The sequence below is a fragment of the Pristiophorus japonicus genome, chromosome 17 (genome assembly GCF_044704955.1).
Source record: "Pristiophorus japonicus isolate sPriJap1 chromosome 17, sPriJap1.hap1, whole genome shotgun sequence".
Taxonomy (NCBI): Eukaryota; Metazoa; Chordata; class Chondrichthyes; family Pristiophoridae; genus Pristiophorus; species Pristiophorus japonicus.
In genome coordinates this window covers 1,208,620-1,235,492 of record NC_091993.1, presented here as the reverse complement: position 1 = coordinate 1,235,492, position 26,873 = coordinate 1,208,620, and the positions used below count along the sequence as shown (strand labels likewise).

Sequence of the window (26,873 nt, the reverse complement as noted above, 5' to 3'; positions counted from 1 at the left end):
TAGGGCTGAGTAAGTTGTCTTCCAGTACTGGCAATGACATCTTTAGGGCAAGTAGCACCAGCTCACCAGACTGATCTGGACACGAGTGCAGTGCCCCACACATCAACATACAGACCAAGGAACAGACGGCAAATTTTACATGCTGCTTTTTACATCCTCAGAACATTCTAAAACGCTTCACATCCAATGGATTACTGTTGTTATGTCGCCGAACTTGGCAACCAATTAATGAACAGTAAGGTGCCACAAACAGACAATCCAATAAATGTAGCTGTCAGGCTTGGCCTAGCAGTAACAACTCTCGCCTCGGAGTCAGAAGGTTGTGGTTCAAGCCTCACTCCAGAGACTTGAGCACAAAATGTAATCTGACACCGCAGTGCTGCACTGGCGGTACTGCCGTCTTTCGTGAACAGCCAGTTGTCGTGGTGCATATACCTACCAACGATATAGGTAAAAAAACAGGTGAGGTCCTACAAACTGAATTTAAGGAGCTAGAAGTTAAATTAAAAAGTAGGATCTCAAAGATAGTAATCTCAAGATTGCTATCAGTGCCACATGCTAGTCAGAGTAGGAATCGCAGGATAGCTCAATGAATACGTGGCTTGAGGAGTGGTGCAGAAGGGAGGGATTCAAATTCCTGGGGCATTGGAACCAGTTCTGGGGGAGGTGGGACCAGTACAAACCAGACGGTCTGCACCTGGGCAGGACCGGAACCAATGTCCTAGGGGGAGTGTTTGCTAGTGCTGTTGGGGAGGGGTTAAACTAATATGACAGGGGGATGGGAACCTATGCAGGGAGACAGAGGGAAGTAGAATGGGGGCAGAAGCAAAAGATAGAAAGAAGAAAAGTAAAAGTGGAGGGGAGAGAAACCTAAGGCAAAAATCAAAAAGGGCCACATTACAGAAAAATTCTAAAGGGGCAAGGTGTGTTAAAAAGACAAGTCTGAAGGCTCTGTGCCTCAATGCGAGAAGTATTCATAATAAGGTGGACGAATTAACTGAACAGGCAGCAATTAAGGAATATATAATTGGCATCACAGAGACATGGCTCCAGGGCGACCAAGGCTGGAAACTCAACATCTAGGGGTATTCAACATTCAGGAAGGATAGACAGAGAGGAAAAGGAGGCGGGGTGGCGTTGCTGGTTAAAGAGGAAATTAACGCAATAGTAAGGAAGGACATTGGCTTGGATGATGTGGAATCTGTATGGGTAGAACTGCGGAACACCAAAAGGGCAGAAAACGCTGGTGGGAGTTGTGTACAGACCACCAAACAGTAGTAGTGAGGTTGGGGACAGCATCAAACAAGAAATTAGGGATGCGTGCAATAAAGGTAAGCAGTTATCTTGGGCGACTTTAATCTACATATAGATTGGGCTAACCAAACTGGTAGCAATACGGTGGAGGAGGATTTCATGGAGTGTATTAGGGATGGTTTTCTCTACCAATATGTTGAGGAACCAAATAGAGGGCTGGCCATCCTAGACTGGGTGATGTGTAATGAGAAAGGACTAATTAGCAATCTTGTTGCGCGAGGCCCTTTGGGGAAGAGTGACCATAATATGGTAGAATTCTTTATGAAGATGGAGAGTGACACAGTTAATTCAGAGACTAGGGTCCTGAACTTAAGGAAAGGTAACTTTGATGGTATGAGACATGAATTGGCTAGAATAGATTGGCAAATGATACTTAAAGGGTTGAAGGTGGATAGGCAATGGCAAACATTTAAAGATCACATGGATGAACGTCAACAATTGTACATCCTTGTCTGGAGTAAAAATAAAAAGATGAAGGTGGCTCAACTGTAGCAATTAAGGATAGTGTTAGATCCAAGGAAGAGACATATAAATTGGCCAGAAAAAGCAGCAAACCTGAGGACTGGGAGAAATTTAGAATTCAGCAGAGGGTTTAATTCGGAGGGGGAAAATAGAGTATGAAAGGAAGCTTGCTGGGAACATAAAAACCGACTGCAAAAGCTTCTATAGATATGTGAAGAGAAAAAGATTAGCGAAGACAAACGTAGGTCCCTTGCAGTCAGATTCAGGTGAATTTATAAATGGGGAACAAAGAAATGGCAGACCAGTTGAACAAATACTTTGGTTCTGTCTTCGTGAAGGAAGACACAAATAACCTTCCGGAAATACTAGGGGACCGAGGGTCTAGTGAGAAGGAGGAACTGAAGAAAATCCTTATTAGGCGTGAAATTGTGTTAGGGAAATTGATGGGATTGAAGGCCGATAAATCCCCGGAGTCTGATAGTCTGCATCCCAGAGTACTTAAGGAAGTGGCCCTAGAAATAGTGGATGCATTGGTGATCATTTTCTAACAGTCTATCGACTCAGGATCAGTTCCTATGGACTGGAGGGTAGCTAATATTACACCACTTTTTAAGAAAGGAGGGAGAGAGAAAACGGGTAATTATAGACCGGTTAGCCTGACATCAGTAGTGGGGAAAATGTTGGAATCAATTATTAAAGATGAAATAGCAGCGCATTTGGAAAGCAGTGACAGGATAGGTCCAAGTCAGCATGGATTTATGAAAGGGAAATCATGCTTGACAAATCTTCTAGAACTTTTTGAGGATGTAACTAGTAGAGTCAACAAGGGAGAACCAGTGGATGTGATGTATTTTGACTTTCAAAAAGGTCCCACACGAGAGATTGGTGTGCAAAATTAAAGCACGTGGTATTGGAGGTAATGTACTGACGTGGATAGAGAACTGGTTGGCAGACAGGAAGCAGAGAGTTGGGATAAACGGGTCCTTTTCAGAATGTCAGGCAGTGACTAGTGGGGTACTGCAGGGCTCAGTGCTGGGACCCCAGCTATTTACAATATATATTAATGATTTAGATGAAGGAATTGAGTGTACTATCTCCAAGTTTGCAGATGACATTAAGCTGGGTGGCAGTGTGAGCTGTGAGGAGGATGCTAAGAGGCTGCAGAGTGACTTGGACAGGTTAGGTGAGTGGGCAAATGCATGGCAGATATAGTATAATGTGGATAAATGTGAGGTTATCCACTTTGGTGGCAAAAACATGAATGCAGATTATCTGAATGGCGGCAGATTAGGAAAAGGGGAGGTGCAACGAGACCTGGGTGTCATGGTACATCAGTCATTGAAAGTTGGCATGCAGGTACAGTAGGCGGTGAAGAAGGCAGATGGTATGTTGCCCTTCATAGCTAGGGGATTTGAGTATAGGAGCAAGGAGGTCTTACTGCAGTTGTACAGGCCTTGATGAGGCCTCACCTGGAATATTGTGTTCAGTTTTGGTCTCCTAATCTGAGGAAGAACATTCTTGCTAATGAGGGAGTGCAGCGAAGGTTCACCAGACTGATTCCTGGGATGGCAGGACTGACACATGAGGAGAGATTGGATCGACTGGGCCTGTAAGTACTGGAGTTTAGAAGGATGAGAGGGGATCTCCTAGAAACTTTTAAAATTCTGACAGGACTGGATAGTTAGATGCTGGAAAAATGTTCCTGATGTTGGGGAAGTCCAGAACCAGGGGACACAGTCCAAGGATAAGGGGTAAGCCATTTAGGACTGAGATGAGGAGAAACTTCTTCACTCAGAGAGTTGTTAAGCTGTGGAATTCCCTACCGCAGAGAGTTGTTGATGCCAATTCATTGAATATATTCAAGAGGGAGTTAGATTATGGCCCTTACGGCTAAATGGATCAAGGGGTATGGAGAGAAAGCAGGAATGGGGTACTGGAGTGAATGATCAGCCATAATCTTATTGAATGGTGGTGCAGGCTCGAAGGGCCAAATGGCCTATTCCTGCACCTATTTTCTATGTTTCTATGTTAAACGTGCTGCCTTTTGAGATGGTAAACTTAGACCCCCATCCGTCCTCTTAAGTGGACCTAAAAGATCTCATTTGAAGAACAGGGCGTTCTCTCAGTGCCCTGGCCAATATTTATCCCTCAATCAACATCACTTAAAACACATTATCTGCTCATTTATCTCATTACTGTTTGTGGGACCTTGCAGTGCGCAAATTGTTTGTCTACATTACAACTTGTGAAGTGACTTCACTCCAAAAGTGATTCACTGTGAAGTGTTTTGGGACATCATGAAGATCTGAAAGGCGCTATATAAATGCAAGTCCTTTCCAAAGCTGAATTTTTTAAAAAGTTAAACAATAGCGCCTGGCACTAATTTTTACAACTTTTTTAAATTGCCGCCCCAAATGGGGTGCTCCCGAATTTCTCCCCACCCAGTTTTTAATTGTCTTGCACATCGAGTGGGGTTTCACACACTTGAAGGTGTATTACCTGAAGGAAGTTGATAAACATGCAGTGGGATTAGCAGCAACAAAAAAATGCTGATTGAATAGAGGAGATCATTGATAAGGAGCAGCAGAGCACTGGGAAACCCCTGAAATAACAGAGTTAGAAGATGAGCCATCAACTAATACAGATAACGTTGTCCAAGAGGAAGCTAGATCACCGCCAACATGGTTGGAGTAAAGGACCATTAAACGGTAAGGGATTTGGAAACGCACATTGCCAGACTGACCCAATGTGAAGAGGTTTCAAACACAATAACCCCCTGGCAAGGTTGAGCAATTTTGTTAAGCCAACAAGATAAAGTGTACCTTAATTTCATCAATCCACTCTCGAACATTCAGGAAACTAGTCTCTGAAGTCACATCGTACAGTAGTAACACACCATGAGCTTTGCGGAAATAGGACTTGGCAATACTGCGAAACCTGGGGGGGGAAAAGAGAGAAAAATGCTGCCTCATAAACGAGCATTAGAACTGGAACGGCCGGTATGGAAATGGATTCACCCTGCAGAGACTCTGAACAAAACTCGTGATTATTCCAGAGTTATTGTCCATATACAGCAAGAGATATCAAGTTGTATCGAAACTCTCAGTCAGGCAATGATGTGCCACAGGTGGGAGTGTTTACAGTAATGTCATCATTCGGTGGGCCATTTCTCATGGACTTTCCGCTCAGCGTAATTCGCCCAGAAACGGCCAACCAGCGCAAAAGACCGCTGAATCTCAGGCACTAATTACATCCAGTGCAAACTGAGTTTCCGCATTTGTGCTAGTTTTAAAAAAACACTGCGCTGGAAGATGGCTCCACCCACAAAACTGGCCATGTCCCCAGATCAAATTAATTAATTAATTTCTGCTAATTGCACCAGTTTGCAGGACCTCGAGGAAATTAATCTGGATCTTTTAGGCACAAGGACACTAACAGGCACCTTTTTAAAAGCTTTTGAATATATATATATTTTAAATAATTACTAAGAAATCATTCTGTATAGTTTTTTAAAGCCATTTTCAGTTATTTAAAATCGGTGGACCAGACACTGATTAAAAACACCTATTTTTTTGTAATAATCCCATTTTCAGCTGTACCCAGTTACCACTCTCAAATAATACTTGGTAAAGCATATATATATTTTTTATTAAAACGTGCTAAAACACTGCCCAGTTGAGCTTGTTCATGATAGATTTTATATTTGGTGATTTACAAATGAGTTTGAGTGGAAGCGTGAGAGAAAAAAGAACCTTCGCAAAACTAGCGTAATTTTGAGCGCAATTTGCACCCGGATTGCTGATTGTGTCCAAAGCGGCCCCATCATGTGTACGTGTTGTGATTTCACAAACTTTGTGGGGAAAAAGTTCCTTTACAAGTTCCAAAGGAGAGAGCAAACCATGGCAGGGGTCACCTTCGCCATGTGGGCAGTAAACCCAGAGGATATTGCCCAACCGTTGTTGAACCAGCCCAATTACTCATTCCATTCAAATCAATGGAAACAAACAATGGGCAGGTTCCACAGCCGGCGTGTGATCATTTCTGCTCCATCAGGTTATGGTGTGGCCGGTAAAGTTAAATCTCACCACCAGTATTCTTCGTATAGGAAGGCACGGTGTGACATTATTCAGGCCCAGGGTGGTGGTCTGGACTCGCTTTGATCACGTAAGGTGGTTGGAGAGGAATTGCCAGAGGGCTGTGGATGCTGAGTCTCTGAATATATTCAAGGCTGAGATTGATAGATTTTTGGAGTCTAAGGGAATCAAGGGATATGGAGATCGGGCGGGAAAGTGGAGTTGAGGTCGATGATCAGCCATGATCTTATCGAGGGGCCATAGGGCCTAATCCTGCTCCTATTTCTTATGAATTCTCCACATTTTTCTTCCCCAATTGGCTGGGGTTTTTACCTGATTTAGTGCCTTTCCCAGAAGATCGATGACTCTGGGTGGGGAACAATGTTCCCTCTAATTTGTTTCTTCTTGGTGCGTGGTCCCTTTAAATTTGCTGCACGGTATCTGTTCCAGCGGCTGGTGAGCGACCTCCACGGGACCTCCCGATTGTTGGGCGGCTACGCACCTTAGGGCAACATTGGCAGGGAGTGTATGCATTGTATTGTGATGCATAAAGCATCTCAATTATCTGAGACAGGCTGGATGGACCAGTAGGTTTTTTTCCTGTCTGTCATTTTGCTTATGTTCGTACACAAAATAGCAAAACATCTGTATCCCCTAGAAATGCCTTCATTGCACTAACCCTTTAACAGGTCACACAAATGTACTGCTTGCATAAGGCTAAAGTAATCACATTGAGAATAATCAACGCCTTACTGTAATAAAATATTACATTAAATAAAATTATGGGCAGGAATGCTTATTTTAAATTCTGACTTATTCGAAATTTGAAGTAGAGAAACCAACTGGTTCCTCACGTTAAACAGTCACCTTTACCTCTCCTGGCCAGCAGTGTCCCAGATCTGTAATGTGGCACTCTCACCATCAACCAATAGTTTCTTCATTTGAAAATCAACTCCTAGAAACAAACAGATTATTTTCAACACTTGGGTTTCACTAGGATTAGAACTTTTGTAAAGCACAGACACCAAAGTTAGCTAAAAGGTGCAGTCACTAACAGGGCCCAGCATAATCGGGTAAGCATTCTTCCTTTTTTAAAACAAAAGTGTATTCATTCTTGGGATGTGGGCACCGCTGGCAAGGCCAGTATTTATTGCCCATCCCTAGTTGCCCCGAGAAAGTGGTAGTGAGTCTCCTTCTTAAACCGCTTGTAATGGTTTTGTTACAACGGAATGGCTTACTAGAGTGAGCCATGTTGGTTTGAGGCTGGAGTCACACATGGGCCAGACCGGGTAAGGACAGAAGGTTCCCTTCCCTAAACCAGTTGGGGTTTTAACCACAATCCGAAAGCTTCATGGTCACTTTTACTGATACCAGCTTTTTATAATTTCCATTCTTTCAAAAAAGCGAAATTCAAATTCTCAAACAGCCATGGACCGAGATGAGGAGAAACTTCTTCACTCAGAAAGTTGTTAATCTGTGGAATTCCCTACCGCAGAGAGTTGTTGAAGCCAGTTCGTTGGATATATTCAAGACGGAGTTAGATATGGCTCTTACGGCTAAAAGGATCAAAGGGTACTGAGGTGATGATCAGCCATGATCTTATTGAATGGTGGTGCAGGCTCAAAGGGCCGAATGGCCTACTCCTGCACCTATTTTCTATGTTTCTATGGTGGGATTTGATCTCTCGATCTCTATATGAATAGTCCAGTAACATAATCACTACACTACTGTAACCTGGGTACAATAGTGCTACGCACGCTCACACAGTGCAAAGCAATTCTTCCTCGGTGGGGTCATTCTAATTAAGCAAAATGTAGAGCGCATAATCTACCCTAGTTCTCCCTGTAAGTTCCAAAATGGGCAGACCATCCGCTGCCATATATAGTTGAATTTCCCCCCTCAGTATTTCCAAATCGCAATTCATCCTGGAACAGACATAGCCTGGTTGTGAACAATATTTGTCTGATTTAGGCTACTCCAGGTCAAATCTGTTAAGCATAAAAAAAGGAGCAGATAATAACAAGTTAGATTATAGCAATGATAAATGTCCCAATTTCTAATCTAGATTGCCTAGAATTAGTGTGAATCAGCAAAGGTGGACACCAGAGTTGCTCTGCTTTCAGCCTGGTATATGCTTACCTCACGGTGGAGGCAGCTGTTAGGTCACTGCCCCCTTTTTGATCATGTTCACGTCTGGGGATTTTCCCGATGGGTGGGGGTGAACAGCTGCAAGCACGTTAATACTGTGGTAACAAGACAGGAGTGAGGTAAACCACCAAACCTCATTTCCCTGGGTCTTCACTTGGTACAGGCCCAATCACAGGAGGCGAGCCTCAGCACTTGCGCCTGGCTTGCCTCAGAGCAGAGGATCGGAAAAGAAGCTGACCGCAAACGTGTGGAGATGTTGAAGAGAGGGGTGACTCCCCTTCCATCATCCCCCACCCTACAGCCACCAACCGCCCAGTCAACAGGATGGTCACCAGGGTGCAGGGTCTCTGGCTGTTGTTTTGGACAGCAGACAAAAAGGTTCTAAAGCTGGTGGCCATTCCCCTTGGAAGGGGTTTATGCAAGAGGCCCACTTGCACGTTTAGCAGCGCATGGCCATTATACGGGCCCAAACCTGCAGTTATAGGTGGGGGTTCAGGTTCCTTTGGGCAGAGTGCACTTTGGATGGGTTCCACCACACTTGTGTTCAGCCTGGGGTTGGGCGAAAGGGGACTGAAGGAAAATTGGCCCAATTTTGTGATCAGATCAATATACTGAAGCAACCCTACTTCAAAAGACACGCACCCTTTAAAGAAAAAGGGCAGTCAGTAAATGATAAATATCTTACCAAGTGTGGTAGGAATGTATCCTTTGAACTCATTCATACACAGACGTAATAAAAAGCTGGATTTCCCAGAACCAGCATCTCCTGCAAGGACAAGTCTGTAGAGTGGCCCATCCTCCTGGGAGTCGTGTGCTTCAGCACCTATTTTCTGAAAATAAAAACAAGTCTGATTGATAATACAAATGCAAAGGTGGTCAGTGAGCACAGGATATACGATAAATATGGCTCATGAGTTATGAACTGGAGATATGGAAACTCCATAAACAGCACCAATGTACCAAACAAAGGGTTCAAAATAGTGTGCTCATTATGAAAGTGTAGGGCAAATTTAATTGTAGCTGGATATATCAAAACTTCCAAAGTAATCAGAAATGATGTGAAGGGAAGCATTGGAAAGGCAGGGATAATACTGCAAACAAACTTCTTTCTTCCTTCGACATTCACCATATCTGTACCACTTGCTCTCGAGTACATAGTGGGCATGGCCTCCTTGGGCATTTATGAGAATAATATTGCAATATCGTGGAGGCTAGAGATGGGATTGATGTTGTGACCAGTGGATGGATTCAATCTAGTCATCATTTATGACCAAAAACCTGATCAACGTCGTGATTGGCCAATGGAAGAGATTCCTACAAAGACACGAATGCCAGCATTTTGCAAAAAGACACCATCATGAGTATATCATAATAGACCATTCAGCCCCTCGAGCCTCTTCCGCTGTTCATGGCAGATCTGTACTTCAACTGCATTTACCCATCATTTCTCCACATCCCTTGATACCCTTACCTAACAAAAAATTGTAGATCATAGTCTTGAAAATCACAACTAGCCCAGCATCCACAGCCTTTTGGGGTAGCGTGTTTCAGATTTCCACTACCCTGTGTATGAAAAAACATTTCCTGGTTTCACTCCTAAAAGATCTAGCTCTAATTTTAAGATTCCAGAAACTATTGGATTTAATAAATATCATGCACAAGAGAAAAAAGTCACCAAAAGTACATTTAGAAAAAAGACACATCATAGAATAATACGGCATAGGAGGCTGACTCTTTGAAAAAGCCATCCAATTAGTCCCACCCCCTACTCTTTACCCAGAGCTTTGAATTCTTTTCCTTTTAAGTCTATATCCAATTCCCTTTTGAAAGTTATTATTGAATCTGCCTCCACCACCCTCTCAGGCAGTGCATTCCAGATCACAACAACTCGTTGCGTGAAAATATTTCCCCTCATCTCCCCCTCTGATTCTTTTATCAGAGCCAGATGCCACAGTCTGGTCATGCTTTGCCAGGTGATAGGCCACATTCAAGTCTTTCAGATGATATGCACAGCATTAAGTAAAGCGGAAATGGTCAGAGACTCGGTGACTGCAATACTGTCAAAAGTTTTAAAGAGGCTTCTAAATGTAGCAGAACTAAAGCATTATGTCTAAATGTGTCCACGCGTGTCAGGAGAAACTGGAACAGAGAGGAATAGTTTGAACAATTAATGTTGGGGATGGGATACTGATAGTCTAATGAGAAACTTAAAAGCACGAGATCAGGAGGAGCTAGCCAGAATAGCACCAACTGATCTGGGAGGATAAACACTAAAAAGAATCAAAGTGTGATGTCACAGGAAAACAGGGAAGTGATTGGTTAGTCAATTTTTCTCTCTTTTCTTGGGCATTGGTTTAAATTAAGAGCTGGGACTAAAAAATAAACATTCAAAATTTGAAAATGTAATTAATTAAATACATCAGAAATGGCAGGAGAGGCAATGTGTTATTGCTGCAACATGTGGGAGCTGGTGGACACCACTGAGGTCCATGGCGAGCACATCTGCAGTAAGTGGCAGCTCGAGGAACTTCGGCTCCGAGTGGATGAGCTGGAGTCCGAGCTGCAGACACCACGACACATCAGGGAGGGGGAGAGTTACCTGGACGCTGTGTTCCAGGAGGCAGTCACACCCCTTAGATTAATTCATTCAAATTTATAGAGTGTATCTGGGATGGTTTCCTTGAACAGTACATTGCGGAACCAACCAGGGAGCAGGCTATCTTGGATCTGGTACTGTGTAATGTGACGGGATTAATAAATGATTTCATTGTTAAAGATCCTCTCGGAAAAAGTGATCATAGCATGGTTGAATTTCAAATTCTGTTAGAGGTTGATCTCAAACCAGTGCCCTGATCTTAAATAAAGGCGATTACAAAGGTATGAAAGCAGAGTTGGCTAAAGTGTACTGGGAAAATAGATTAAAGTGTAATAAGGTTCATAAGTAATGGCTGATATTTAAGGGGATATTTCATAACTTTCAACAAAAATATATTCCAGTGGGAAGGAAAGATTTTAAGAGAAGGGAGAACCATCCATGGCTACCCAAGTAAAGGATGGGATCAAATTGAAAACAAGGACATACAAAGTTGCCAAGATTAGTGGGAGGCCAGAGGATTGGGAATCGTTTAAAAACCAGAAAAGGACTACCATAAAAATAAGAGACAGGGGGAAGATAGATTACGAGAGTAAACTAGCAAGAAATATAAAAACAGATAGTAAGAGCTTTTAGAACTGTATTAGGCGGTCCCTCGTATCGAGGATGACCTGCTTCCACACCAAAAAGGGATGAGTTCACAGGTGTTTCAATGAGGGACCTGACAATCTAGGTCCCGAACTACATTCTAAAGGGTGGAAGATGCCTGTGTGTGGATTCTTTTAATGTGGGGTGGCCGTTGCACACCAGCCACCACACGGGTTTGACAGAGCTAGGTCTTGGTCCAGTGGCAAGGATTAACCAAGACGACTGGAGACCTGCTCTGCTGCATGGACCCAGTGCACACACATCGCAGTGTGGGCTGGCCCGTGCTGTCCCTGGGCCCTCGCCTCTTCTGGGCCCTGTACCCTCATCTGTCGCACCTCCGCCACAATCTCTCACCGCTCCTCCGTCATAAACATTCACCGCATCTCACCACAAACACTCGCCGCTCATCTGCCCCGATCTTCCCACTCCTCTGTACCTGGGCCCTGCCGATATTCCTGCCCACGCTCCAAAGCGGCAACCATGGTTTTGATGACGTCACCCAATCGCCCATCTCAAAAACATCGCACACTTGGAGCAGCTCACGCTGGAGATTGAAGTGGTACACCACTCCAGCTCTTTTATAGCCCGACCTGTGGAGCTGTTCTCTCACAGGTCCGGGGGGGGGGGTGCCACGGTGTCCTAGGGCCCGCCACTCCAACTCTTTTATGGCCCTCCGACCTGCGAGAGAACAGCTCCGCAGGTCAGGCTATAAAAGAACCCATTACTAAGGAAGCAGTAGCAGGACATTTGGAAAAACATAATACAGTCAAGCAGTCAGCATGGTTTTATGAAAGGGAAGTCATGTTTGACAAATTTGCTGGAGTTCTTTGAGGATGTAACGAGTAGGGTGGATAAGGGGGAACCAGTGGATGTGGTATATTTGGATTTCCAGAAGGCATTTGATAAAGTGCCACATTAAAAGTTACCGCACCAAGATCAAAGTTCACTGGGTTGGGGATAATATATTAGCATGGATAGAAGATTGGCTAACTGACAGAAAACAGAGAGTCGGGATAAATGGGTCATTTTCCAGTTGGCAAATAGTAACTAGTGGGGTGCCACAGAGATCAGTGCTGGGGCTCAACTATTTACAATCTATATTAATGACTTGGATGAAGGGATCGAGTGTAATGTAGTCAAGTTTGCTGATGATACAAAGATGGGTGGGAAAGCAAGTTCTAAGGAGGACACACAAAATCTGGAAAGGGATCTAGACAGGCTAAGTGAATGGGCAAACATTTTGCAGATGGAGTATAATGTTGGAAAGTGTGAGGTTATAAACATTGGGAGAAAAATAAAAATGCAAATTATTTAAATGGAGAGAAATTACAAAATGCTGCAGTACAGAGTGACCTGGGGGTCCTTGTGCATGAAACACAAAATGTTAGTATACAGGTACAGCAAGTAATCAGGAAGGCAAATGGAATGTTGGCCTTTATTGCAAGGGGGATGGAGTATAAAAGCAGAGAAGTCCTGCTACAACTGTACAGACCACACCTAGAATACTGCATACAATTTTGGTCTCCTTACTTAAGGAGGGATACACTTACAATGGAGGCAGTTCAGAGAAGGTTCACTAGGTTGATTCCTGAGATGACAGGGTTGACCTATGAAGAAGAGTTGAGCAGATTGGGCCTATGCTCATTGGACTTTCGATGAATGAGAGGTAATCTTATTGAAACATATAAAGATACTGAAGATGCAGAGAGGATGTTTCCCCTCGTGGGGGAATCGAGAACTAAGGGGCATAGTTTCAGAATAAGAGGTCACCCATTTAGAACTGAGATGAGGAGGAATTTCTTCTCTCAGAGGGTCGTAAATCTGTGGAATTCTCTGCCCCAGAGAGCTGTGGAGGCTGGGTCATTGAATATATTTAAGGTGGCGATAGATAGATTTTTGAATGATAGGGGAGTGAAGGGTTATGGGCAGTGGGAAGGGACATGGAGCCAAGTCCATGATCAAAGCAGCCATGATCTTATTGAATGGCGGAGCAGGCTCGAGGGGCCAAATGGCCTACTCCTGATCCTATTTCTTATGTTCTTAAACAAAGGGAGAGGATGTATACTTCAATTCAACTCAAAACAATGCAGGGTAGATTCTACAATGTAGCGTGCCCAGTGTAAAGCTTCAGAAAGGAATACATTATCTCGGAACTCAGGCACCCGATCGATTTTCTGTCCACTGAAATTAGTATTGGCAACAGTACTATCTTAACACAAATCCCTGAAAGTTTGTGTTGTACCAGAAGCTCTTTAAATGCAGTGTCATATAATCATTTAGGTGTTTATTCCATTTAATTGTAGTCAATTTAGGGCTGTACAGAACAAAGCAGCTTAAAAATGGCCTTTGAGGCCCATTTTTGTACCTTTACTTTAAACTGACTTCTGAATCAAGACGAATTTGGAAAAAAAACAAGCAAAGAAGTTTCCCCCAGTTCACTAAAGGCTCAAGTATAAATAGCAGTCCTAAAGCTTGAAAGGCTTAGACTGTAAATCCCAATTCAAATGTTTGGAGCTTTCAAGACAGAGATTGTTAGACTTTTGTTGGGTAAGGCTATCAAGGACAGCAACGGTGGGTGAATGGAGTGGTGGTGCTGATCAGCCACGATCTAAGTGAATGACGGCGCGGGCTCGAGAGACTGAATGTGCCAACTCCTCTGTCCTTGCTCTCTGCAATTTCTTTATACCGAGGTGATGTCTCCACTTAGAAACCAGATTCTAACATCTGTATCAGAAGACTGTCGGGGATCATAAACTGGGGGGAGTGCTGCACAAAGGCTGTGGCTCTCCATCCAAGGCTTGCTGTCGCAGCATCTAAGTGGGAACACAAAAGTGAGTTTTGTCTAATTGCCAAATGCAATCCCTGTATGGCGTTTGTGAGAAACATTGTCACTTTAAAAATATTTTTTATTCGTTCATGGGATTTGGGCGTCGCTGGCAAGGCCAGCATTTATTGCTCGTTGCTAATTGCCCTTGAGAAGGTGGTAGTGAGCCGCCGCCTTGTATAACGTTAACCTCTCCTCTTGCTGTGTGAATAATTAATCGACCAGAGTGCCTGTGCAAGGAGCCAACCTGACCCAGTCTGCCACTGGTACAGAATGGGCTAGGCTAACAGCTGCTATTGAGCGTTTGATGAACAGCAATGTCATCTCCATCTGTTCCTATCGCATTGGTCCGGCTGAGAAGTGCGATTGTTTCTTCTACTGTTTACACATTCTGCTAATCAAACGCCTCAGCAAAAAAATTTCATTTCCCGATTAGCAGAATTTTAGATTGAAGCAATCACAAATAATTTGATATGGGGAGGCTGGTGGTGACCGTGGATAGAATATTTTTTTTAATAAAAACCTTTTTGCTCATCAGGGAATCGAAAGGGAACTGGGGTCAGAGTAGATAGCCGGCAGAAAGCTGGCACCGGAACAGGCGAAATGGGCTGAAATCTCTCCCATTCTATTGATAAACTGTTTACAACCCTCACACCAACAAACACAAAATGCCCCTCTCCAACCCCCAACCTCCAAGTCCATTTACTGGACGCAAAGCTTCTCATTTTCATTTTGAAGGTTTTGAAAACTTGCAGTGTGTCCACTTCAAAGAATTAGTCATGGCCATTTCTTTTGTTCTTCTCCAGATATCTCCCAAGAATGAATCTTGGGTCAAAAGAATGAGAGTCCTCCCCATTAGTTTCGATCACCTGAGGAGGTCGGAGAGGAATTTCCCAGATTTCACTCCCCCTCCCTCCACCCCAAATTGGCCTGGGTTTTTTTTTATGTGGTTTTTCGCCTCTCCCAGGAGATCACATGGTCTTGTGTGACGTGGGCTGGGGAGTGAATATGGTGATGCACAAGGCATGGAACGGGCTGGACAGACATTATTCTGATCTTACCTTTGGCGAGAATGCAGGCAGACGTCTCCTGGAAGATGCGGTGGAACTGCAGCGACTGACAGGACGCGATGGCTTCCAGCTCCCGGCCACTCCGTCTACCTCCGTTTTCAACTCCGACGTCTAATAGAAACACAGTCATATAAAATCACTGCTGTTCCCCGATCCAAGCCCACAGCGAGTGAACAGTGCCCATTATTATTACACACATCAGGAGCACAATCACAATGCATTCATTTCTCAAAAGATCACATTTTTTTGACAGGCTGCTGGGGAGCGTCCGCAGGCCGGGGGAGCGTCCATTTACCGCAACAGGTTATCTCGCACGCGTCCGGTTAGTTATTTCCTGCACCCTTTAGCTCAATTTTCTGTTGCCGTTAGTTGCTGGAAGTGCATGCTGATGGAGGGTAATGGGGCATCTGAGACCTTGGTGAACAATGGGGCAAACAGTGTATCTCCTTAACCAATGGAATTAATGGATTGAGGGTGAATTAAAGGGGTGAATTCAATGTCAAATCAGGTGGCAAAAGAAATATTGGTTATATTTAGGAAACAATTTAAGTGTGTGTACTCAAGAGGATGCTAGAAATGACAACACTGGAACAAAATACAATTACCACACTCACTGAAGCACCTTGTTTTGCTCAAAGACAAATGTTTAATAATCAAATAGTCAGCTTACTTTTGTTAATCTTAGCTGATCCCCTTAATAAGACCACAGTCATTGATACTAAAATTCCCTTCCCTCCCGCCACGATAACATGCATGGTTAGAAGCCCATTCATCAACCACGAAGACCCTATTCGCTGAGTAATTTAAAGTCAAGCCACAAGTCCCAACTCTTTGGACAGGGCATCATGACGCAGCAATGACATGGAACACGCTTACCATGACACACACGACATGGAACACGCTTACCATGACACACGACATGGAACACGCTCATCATGACACACAACATGGAACACACTTACTATGACACACACGACATGGAACACGCTTACCATGACATGGAACACGCTTACCATGACACACACCACTTGGGAGGGAGCAGGAAAGGAGAGAGAATAAAACAATCCCCCATGGAATCCATACATTGAGAAAAAGCAAGGCAATGATTACATTGCAGAGTTTCCAAGGCAATGCTGACTCAGTTTTGGGGTTCAGGTGATAACTGTAAACTATTCAAGGCTCACTCCTGCCGTTTAAGTTGTCATTTGAAACCCACCAGATTACAGCCCTGTAAAATCATGCCTGGATGTCCGTTGAAGATCAAAAGTGAAACCTTTCTAAACAGGTCATCTTACCTCTGCATCTGATGCCACGTATGAATAACTGTAATGCATCGTTTCACGAGAATCATCGCTGCGATCGCTGTCGTAATCATCTGAAGAATAATCGGCGACGTCCTGAGATGTGGACACACCGCTGTCCAGGTATCGATCCGCCCAGTTTGCCACTTCCGATATTCGGTGTCTGGATTTATCATTATTTAAGATCTTTTCGTCACCATTGAAAGCACTGTTACATAGAAGTACACAGAAACAGGCCATTCAGTCCAACTAGTGTTTATACTTCACGAGATGATCTTTTGTATCATTTAACAGAAACCAGCATCCCTATTAAGGAGTTCACTGATCATTCAACCTGCCTTTCAGTGACTGGAACACTTATTAAAACTCTCTTCTGTCTTGCAACCTTCAAAAAGAGACTCCTTTATCTTTCAATTGTGAAGAAGGGTTCCCACCTGGATCATTAACCCATCTTTCCTCCACTGATCTCGACAGACCCACTGCGATTCCAACATTTTGCTTCTATTACATAATTTCAACATTTCCAGTGTTTTTAGCTAGCAGTGACACATAAGAACATAAGAAATAGAAGCAGGAGTAGGCCATTTGGCCCCTCGAGCCAGCTCCACCATTTAATAAGATCATGGCTGATCTGATCACAGACTCAGCTCCACTTCCCCGCCCGCTTCCCATAACCCCTTATTCCCTTATCGCTCAAAAATCTGTATCTCCGCCTCAAATATATTCAATGACCCAGCCCCCATAGCTCTATGGGGTAGAGAATCCCATAGATTTACAACCCTTAGAGAAGAAATTTCTCTTCATCTTAGAATAAGGGGTCGCCCATTTAAAACTAAGACAATGGGCTCAATTTTCCCCGGTGATTTGCGCCGTTTTTTTGGAGCAGGCTGCTCTTTTTGGCCTAAGTTGAAAAACCACAGTCTCCCCAATCAATTTGCACCGGTGTAACTCAGAGATGAATTTTTAGGTCTTTTTTTTCCAGCCAAAGGGGGCGTAACCAGCCACCCGCTCCAATTCTGGTCATTTAGGGTGGTTTGGCCAGCTGAGAGTTACTCCAGTTCTGATTAGGCCGGCGTATGTGGCCTCTGCAGAAAAACCTTCCTGAGAGTTAAGGAAATCAGCGCAGGTAAGTGCAGCAGATGCCCGGACACACTAAAAGAATTGAAAAACACATAGCGGCAACTTACCTCCAACCCCATCCAAAGGCGGTGTGGGAGAGAGTGAGTGTGAGAGAGTGAGTGAGAGAGTGAGAGAGAGAGTGAATTCGACAACTGAACCGGGGGACCGAGAATGGGACCGGACCGGGAGAACGGGGACTGAGAATGGGACTGGATCAGCAAACCCTTCGAGCGGGGTTGGAGGTAAGTTGCAGCTATGTATTTTTCAATTGTGTGTGTGTGTTGGGAGCTGGCTGTATGCTTCACTTTGCAGCCTCAGCTCGCATTGTGTCCCTGGTTACCATGGCAGCCGATCTTTTTGGCACAGATCAAGGCTCCACCCTCAAAACTAAAGGTCGGATTATGCCATGCCAAAATGAAGAAATCCAACGGGGAAACTTGGAATATTTTTTTTTGACGTACTTAGGCCCCCAAAAAATCGGGCATAACTCTTCAAGTACGCCAAAAAAACGCTGTGGGGAAAATTGAGCACAATCTCCCCTAGTTTTAGTTTCCCCTATAAGTGAAATATCCTCTCTGCATCCACCTTGTCAAGCCCCCTCATTATCTTATATGTTTCGATAAGATCACCTCTCATTCTTCTGAACTCCAATGAGTATAGGCCCAACCTACTCAACCTATCTTCATAAGTCAATCCCCTCATCTCCGGAATCAACCGAGTGAACCTTCTCTGAACAGCTTCCAATGCAAGTATATCCTTCCTTAAATACGGAGACCAAAACTATACACAGTACTCTAGATGTGGCCTCACCAATACCCTGTACAGTTGTAGCAGGACTTCTCTGCTTTTATACTCTATATCCCTTGCAATAAAGGCCAACATTCCATTTGCCTTCCTGATTACTTGCTGTACCTATATAATAACTTTGTGTTTCATGCTCAAGGACCCCCAGGTCCCTCTGTACTGCAGCACTGTTTAAATTATAATTTGCTTTTCTATTTTTTCTGCCAAAGTGGATAACCTCACATTTTCCCACATTGTACTCCATCTGCCAAATCTTTGCACCCCTTTGCCATACCTGTAGTTAATGACATGTATTCCATTTTGAGCTTCTGATTTCACTCCTTTCTCTGGAAAGGATCCATTTAAGGAATGCTGTAATCATAATACAAGCAAACCCTTTAGAAAATATTTCGTCCTACCAAAATATCAGTCATTCAGTAATAACAGTTTACAAATGTTGAACAATGACAGTAATTATTCTTTTATAAGTCTCCTTGCACCAATTCTTTGTTGAGAGAGTAGATTATAATCTGCTAACAAGGCACTGCAGCTACACAAAGTGATTCAAAACAGTTTATCATCTGATTTTCCCTCCTTTTAAAAAGGAAATGCATGTTCCAGATAAAAATCGGATTTTGCTTTGTATTCCTTCTTTGCATTTAATCAGCGGAAATTCAGCTCCCTATAAAGGCCGCTTACCGCCAGAAAGCAGCGGCCAGGCGACGGATTCAAGCGGCCGCCGCCACTGAAATTCAGCTCGGGTTTTTCCAATGGTCCCCACTTCAGACCCGCCACTGCCGACCCCAAGTGCGTAATCAAAGCACCAGCGCCGATCTCCTGCATCTCCAGCCAAATTCAGCTTAAAAATCTTCCATCCGCCGAGCAGTGCCCCCAACAGCTTTTTCTGTCGGTGAACCTGGTTTTCTGCGCGGGGGACTTGGCTGTGCGGCGGCCATTAAAGGAGAGGACCGACTGCCACGGCCGCCATTTTATTTTTTTTGCCGGCCGACTTCCAGATCGGCCAGCCAATTATGCCCCCGGGTTCGGCTGCGCCGCCAACAGGCAGCCTGGCACCCCCTCTTGGATGCCAGGCCGCTGGCCCGGCCAAAACCCTCCCTGGTGGCCCAGTGGACCGAGCTTGCAGAGCTCGCAGCGGCCCTGCCCTTTAAGTGAAGGGGAGAGACCTGGTGACACACAAGTGTCATGATGTCAACACCGCTCTGCTGATGATTGACAGCCACGATGACTCCGTCCGCCTCCACTTCCGCTCAAGAGTACTTACCGCCATACTTCTGCCCCCATTATGACCGACTTCCGGGCCGCTTCAAAAACACAACAAAGCTGAATTTCGCAAAAGAGGCGACCTCATCCGACGCGGCAGAAAGAACACGTCAGGATCGGTAGGTGCGACCCATTTCGGGCGGGGGTGAATTTCGGCCCCATCATCTTTACCAATGATCCACTGCTGGGTGTCTCTAACCAATGGACAGATTGGTCTGTGGTAATCATGTGATCTTGAAGTCTCCATTCATTGCTTCTGTCGTAATTATGTGATCCTGAAGTCTCTAATCATTGGTTCTGGCAACTTCTTTTTATTTAACGCTGGTAACCACATGACTGATCAATTGTTGGTCAAATTCCCTGTAATGCGCATCCCCTTGGCCAGAGAATTTTGTTTTCATAAACTGCTCCCACTCCCTGGCTCAAAACCCACGTTTACTTTGACAAATCCCCCTCCAACAGGGGTACAAGTATCCTGGATTAGCAGAGACATGACATAACAGGGACATGTATTTACAATCTGTTGGACTTTTATTATATATTATAATAAATATATAATACATATAAAAAGAACTTGAATATATCTTATATATGTCTAAAGTCTAAGATGATAAAAATGATGCAAGTATGAAGGGCAAACAATACAAAGCTTTCTCCAAAAAACTAACATGTAGAATCCGGTGCATTTAATCCAAGTTTGTACTTAATTATATCATTTAACTAATTGGATTTAATCTAACTTTCCATAAATCACAAAACAACACAACGCAGCCTCCCGACCCCGAACTACCCACCGGGAACAGCACACGACATCTACCAGTGCACAATAGGAACCTCTGACTTATGAGGAAAGATTGAGTAGGTTGGGCCTCTCTTCTGGGTTCCAATGAGTAATGAGAGGTGATCTTATCGAAACGTATAAGATTATGAGGGGGCTTGACAAGGTGGATGCAGAGAGGATGTTTTCACTGGTGGGGAAGACTAGAACTAGGGGGCATAGTCTTAAGATAAGGGGCCGCCCATTTAAAACAGAGATGAGGAGAAATTTTTTCTCTGAGGGTTGTAAATCTGTGGAATTCGCTGCCTCAGAGAGCTGTGGAAGCTGGGACATTGAATAAATTTAAGACAGAAACAGACAGTTTCTTAACCGATAAGGGGATAAGGGATTATGGGGAGCGGGCGGGGAAGTGGAGCTGAGTCCATGATCAGATCAGCCATGATCTTATTGAATGGTGGAGCAGGCTCGAGGGGCCGAATGGCCGACTCCTGCTCCTATTTCTTATGTTCTTCCATCAGAAATTGACGTTAAAGTATTTCATTGCACAGGGAGACCAGATGTTTCAGATCTTGTGCAAGCTCAGCAGATGTTGCCCTCAAGCTCAGGACCAACATCCTTTTCATTTCAAGATCCTCACCTGCACCTGCTGGGCATGGTCTTACCTAGTGCTATTCTGCCATTGTCTCCGTCTGTGATTGGAACATCCCAAACCTATTTGTTGTAAAGTGTATTCCTGATGAATTATCCATTAATTCTAATTGAAGCAACTTGAATAAAATTCAGATTCTTCAGTGATTTTAATCATCAAGGGTGGACTTTGCTACCTGGAAACAGAGCCATTTGCCAGTCACGAGTTTCATTTTCAAAACCTACCATCTTTTTACTTGAGCTGTGATTTTTTTCCAAAGCAGTTCTTAATCCATTATTGCTATCGTAAAGAGTCTTATTGGCCTCTCTAAAAATGCAGAGAAATAAAAGTTAATGTTGAAAACTCTGATCTGCTAATCTTCCAGGAAACATTACTTCTGAAGAAATAATGGGCAACAATGACTTGCATTTATATAGCACCTTTAATGCAGTAAAACGTCCCAAAGCGCTTCACAGGAGGGAGGAGGCCATTCAGCCTGAGATAGGTGCAGGGACCGGCATAAGGGGGGGGCAGTTGCTGCAATGTGTAATGTGCCTGTGCAGGTTGCTGGGAACTGACTGTAAATGTCACTTTCCAGCCTCAGCCCACATTGTGTCCCTGGTTACCGTGGCAACTCGGTCTTTTTGCCGCAGATCAAGGCTCCACCCCCAAAACTAAATGAAAGGCTAGGCGGTGCCAAAATGAAGAAATCAAACGGGGAAACTTGGAAGATTTTTTTTTTGCCGTACTTGGACCCAAACAAATGGGCGTAACTCTTCAAATATGCCAAAAAACAGCTTTGGGGAAAATTGAGCCCTTTGTTTGGAGACTCAAACTATCCCATTGATCAAAAAAAGTCTTTCCGACAGATGACCAGATATCAAATTAGTAGAAAAGCTGCAGTAAGTTACCTAGAGGGTTTTTAAAATAAAAATAAGTTGGTTGGCAAGATACAAGTATCGACTTCTGCCTACTGTCAACATGGGAAAGGTAGCATAGTGGTTATGTTACTGGACTAGTAAACCAGGCCTCAGGTAATCCAGAGACATGAGTTCAAATCCCACCACGGCAGCTGTGGAATTTAAATTCAATTAATTAAATAAATTTGGAATGAATAGCTACTATCAGTAATGGTGACTATGGGCTCAAAATTGGCATACTCACCCGAGATGCGCCACTTTTCTGTGTTGAAAAGTGCTCCGGAAAAAAAAAAAAAAAAATCGCTCCCCACTGTGGCCACTGTCCGGTCCCTTCCGGGTCTTCGGGCAGCATGGCCAGTCAGGTCGGGGGCAGAGCCAGCGTCCCACGCTGAAAACAGTGCCGGGACGTCTGCACATGCGCGTTGGAGTGTGTGCGCATGCGCAGTAGCTCCTCGCCCCCAGCCTCTCAGTGTGCCTGCTGCAACATGGGACCCGATCATCATCATACCGGCTGCTGGTGCGTCCCGCCCCTATCCCAGGCCGAATGGTCTACCGCACAGGCTGGCCCGCTGCCTTCCCAAGTTGAAGATAAAGGTAGAGTAGGACTTACTTACTTCTATTTTTTATTTGGATATTTTGAAAAAAATTATGTAAATATGTTTTGTCTCTTGTGAATAGTGGTGACCATTTGTCAAGTCTATTTACCTGGTGCTATTGTGAAAGAAGAACATAAGTGATGGAGGAACACAGAGAATATCTTATTTATTGAAGTAGACTTTATTTAGATAATATGGGCTCAATTTTGGCCCAGTATAATCATTGCAAACAAATAGTTGTTTAAATTAGTTGTGAGATTAGGGCAATTTAATTCAACTATCTTTTACTTCTTTTATTTTTGTAGTTTAAGCTTCCATGAATGCTTCTGTTGCATATTAAATTAACTTTGTGAAGTTTGTCATATGATGTGCTGTATAGCTGTTTGATCCTACTCACATTCTTTAGTCAAGTCATTAAGTTCTGCTGGCCTCCAATGTACCTACCTGCGCTGATTTCTTAACACTCCGCAAGGGTTTTCACAGATGGTCACATACGCTGGCCTAAGTAAATTTAGAGTAACTATTAGCTGGCCAAAGTGGCCTAAATGGCCAAAACTGGCATAGGTGGCTGGTAGCGTCCCCTTTTCAGAAAAACTAAAATAAGCTAACAAAAAATCGTAACTAACTCACTCACATTGGCGCAAATTGAATGTGCAACATGGGGATTTTTAAGATACTCCTGAAAAATCAAAGTTGCTCCAAAAAAAACGGAGCAACTCCTGGCCAATGTTGAGCCCTGTGAAACTACCGGGTTGTTGTAAAAACCCATCACTAACGACCGTTAGGTCTGCCTCAATGTGACTCCAGACCCACAGCAATATGTTTGGCTCTTAACTGCCCTCTGAAATGGTCTTGTAAGCCACTCAATTCTATCAAGCTACGAGGCGAACTTTCACCTCTCAGACTGCAGCGATTCAAGGCGGCAGCTCACCACCACCTTCTGAAGGGCAATTAGGGATGGGCAATAAATGCTGGCCTGGCCAGCGACGCCCACATCCCATGAATAATTTTTTTTAAACTAGCCACCTCCATGGTGCGAAGCTACGATGCAATTCCTATTGCGTCAGTACTTCTAGAGTGGCCCACTGTACGTGGTGCAGTGTGATTGAGGAGGAAGGAAAGTAATTGGGCCCACCACAATAGCTCTAATACAGAATACAGGAGAGACGATATAACATTTATTTTTAATAACATTTTACATACACATTGTAGTCTTAGATTTATCCCTCTATACATTCTATACTGAAAATAGGTTTCAATCCTTAAAGATAAATAAACGTAACCTACTGAAGCCTCTGTATCTGATTCGTGAAGACTTCATTCTCTTCAGTTATTTTCATTATGACTTCCTTTGCCCTATTGGGAGGAGATGGAATTACTACAGCAAAGCTTCTTAAGGGGCACCTTCGCCCTGCAACATTAGAATTCAGCAATATAGTGTGAATTGGACTGAATGCCACCCTTTTTTATACAGTGTTCGATTAAGCTGTTGCAAGGCATGAACACCCCCAGTACACTCACACACACTCTCCAGTTGAAAAATGCAGGAGGGATCCGACTCCCAGGCCTCTTGCGATTACTGCTCTCGACCAGTCACTACAAAGCGAGTGGACGAGTTTTCATCCTCGTCGGGAAGCTGTTCAGCATGTCCAGTCGGTAACTGGGTGGCCGAATGCGGAGATGTAACTTTCAATGCATTTTAACAGCACTGCTCTGTTGGCTTAGCTGCTGCTACATGACACGGTTGGCTAATTTCTCTGTTGTGATTCTCAAATGGCACACCCCAATGTCTTTTTTAAAATAATACAAAGTCACATAAAACTCAATTGTACAAAACAAGGCTTTTCTAGGGATTTTGCCAGTAAGTTACTAAAGATCTGTGGGACCATTTTGTACATTTTAGAATGCTCTCAATTTGGCAGCAAACAGAAGGGTCCTTTCGGAGAGTGGAAGGGAAATACAAGTTAAAACTATGTACAATATCAACAACGTGCATTTAGAATAGCGACTTTAATGCAGTAAAATGTCCCAAAGTGTTTCACAGGAGCGTAATCAGATAAGAAAATTGGCACCGAGCCAAAGGAGACATTACGACAGTTGAAAAAGGGAGGTTTTAAGGAGCATCTTAAAAGGAGAGAGATGTGGAGAGGCGGAGGGGTTTAGGGAGGGAGTTCCAGAGCTTGGGGCCTATACAGCTGTCGGCACACCGCCAATGGTAGGGAGGTGGTCAGGAATCCACAAAAGGCCAGAATTGGAGGAACACAGATTTTCTCAGAGGGCTGTAGGAAGTTACAGAGATGGAGAGGGGCGAGGTCATGGAAGGATTTGAAAACCGGGATGAGAAGTTGAAATTTGAGACGTTGCTGGACCTGCGAGGCCAATGTAAGTCAGCGAGCACAGGGGGGATGGGTGAACAGGACAGTGCGAGTTAGGACACGGGCAGCAGAATTTTAGGACGAGCTCAAGTTTTTACAGTATAATAAACTTAAACAAAAGGTGTGAATTGGTGAGCTAGAATAATATCAAAGCAAATAATTCCATCAACTAAAATGATAGCAGTTTGAGGACAACTCTCCATCAAATGCTGTGACCAGAAAGAAAACTATACTGTAACTCAGATTTTTTGGTACATGGATTGCTCATTTACCGGTCTTGTTCAAGTTGATGATCAGCGAGTTCATTTTTGTATTTATCCAAACCGGCTTCAAGTATGGAAATGTTTGTCTGGCTCTTAAGAAAGGAACTTCTCAAGTGCTCATTCTCCTGCAACAAACCAACATTCAGTTACATAACGAAAACACTGAAACCGCCAATAGAGTTCCAAATAACACAATTCTCTTTCGGAAACATAAAAACATAGAAACATAGAAAATAGTTGCAGGAGTAGGCCATTCAGCCCTTCGAGCCTGCACCACCATTCAATAAAATCATGGCTGATCATTCACCTCAGTACCCCTTTCCTGCTTTCTCTCCATACCCCTTGCTCCCTTTAGCCGTAATGGCTATATCTAATTCCCTCTTGAATATATCCAATGAACTGGCATCAACAACTCTCTGCGGTAGGGAATTCCACAGGTTAACAATTCTCTGAGTGAAGAAGTTTCTCCTCATCTCAGTCCTAAATGGCCTACCCCTTATCCTAAGACTATGTCCCCTGGTTCTGGACTTCCCCAACATCGGGAACATTCTTCCCGCATCTAGCCTGTCCAGTCCCATCAGAATCTTATACGTTTCTATGAGATCCACTCTCATCCTTCTAAACTCCAGTGAATAAAGGCCCAGTTGATCCAGTCTCTCCTCATATGTCAGTCTAGCCATCCCTGGAATCAGTCTGGTGAACCTTCGCTGCACTCCCTCAATAGCAAAAACATCCTTCCTCAGATTAGGAGACTAAAACTGAACACAATATTCCAGGTGAGGCCTCACTAAGGCCCTGTACAACTGCAGTAAGACCTCCCTGCTCCTATACTCAAATCCCCTAGCTATGAAGGCCAATATACCATTTGCCGCCTTCACCGCCTGCTGTACCTGCATGCCCACTTTCAGTGACTGATGAACCATGACACCCAGGTCTCGTTGCATCTCCCCTTTTCCTAATCTGCCGCCATTCAGATAATATTCTGCCTTCTTGTTTTTGCCCCCAAAATGGATAACCTCACATTTATCCACATTATATAGCATCTGCCATGCATTTGCCCACTCACCTAACCTGTCCAAGTCACCCTGCAGCCTCTTAGCGTCCTCCTCACAGCTCACACCGCCATCCAGTTTAGTGTTATCCGCAAACTTGGAGATATTACACTCAATTCCTTCATCCAAATCGTTAATATATATTGTAAAGAGCGGGGGTCCCAGCACTGAGCCCTGTGGCACCCCACTAGTCACTGCCTGCCATTCTGAAAAGGACCCATTTATCCTGACTCTCTGCTTCCAGTCTGCCAATCAGTTCTCTATCCACGTCAGTATATTACCCCCAATACCATGTGCTTTGATTTTGCACAACAATCTCTTGTGTGGGACCTTGTCAAAAGCCTTTTAAAAGTCCAAATACACCACATCCACTGGTTCTCCCTTGTCCACTCTGCTAGTTACATCCTCAAAAAATTCGAGAAGATTCGTCAAGCATGATTTTCCTTTCATAAATCCATGCTGACTTGGACCGATCCTGTCACTGCTTTCCAAATGGGCTGCTATTTCATCCTTAATGATTGATTCCAACATTTTCCCCACTACTGATGTCAGGCTAACCGGTCTATAATTATCCGTTTTCTCTCTCCCTCCTTTTTTTAAAAAGTGGGGTTACATTAGCTATCCTCCACTCCATAATTTCAAGTC

At 43.9% G+C, this 26,873-nt stretch overlaps 1 protein-coding gene across 1 annotated transcript in view; it reads right to left on the bottom strand.

Annotated features, from left to right (window-relative positions):
* Positions 1 to 26,873, bottom strand: part of rasef2 (RAS and EF-hand domain containing 2) — a 95,632-nt gene that overhangs the window by 11,533 nt on the left and 57,226 nt on the right. Inside the window, exons 6-14 of the mRNA XM_070858293.1 lie at positions 25,186 to 25,301; positions 23,826 to 23,894; positions 21,268 to 21,349; positions 18,631 to 18,707; positions 16,428 to 16,641; positions 15,124 to 15,243; positions 8,683 to 8,827; positions 6,723 to 6,804; positions 4,599 to 4,713 (exon numbers count right to left, since the gene is read on the bottom strand). Of these exons, the coding sequence (XP_070714394.1) occupies positions 4,599 to 4,713; positions 6,723 to 6,804; positions 8,683 to 8,827; positions 15,124 to 15,243; positions 16,428 to 16,641; positions 18,631 to 18,707; positions 21,268 to 21,349; positions 23,826 to 23,894; positions 25,186 to 25,301 (1,020 nt within the window). The remainder of the gene's footprint in view (positions 1 to 4,598; positions 4,714 to 6,722; positions 6,805 to 8,682; positions 8,828 to 15,123; positions 15,244 to 16,427; positions 16,642 to 18,630; positions 18,708 to 21,267; positions 21,350 to 23,825; positions 23,895 to 25,185; positions 25,302 to 26,873) is intronic.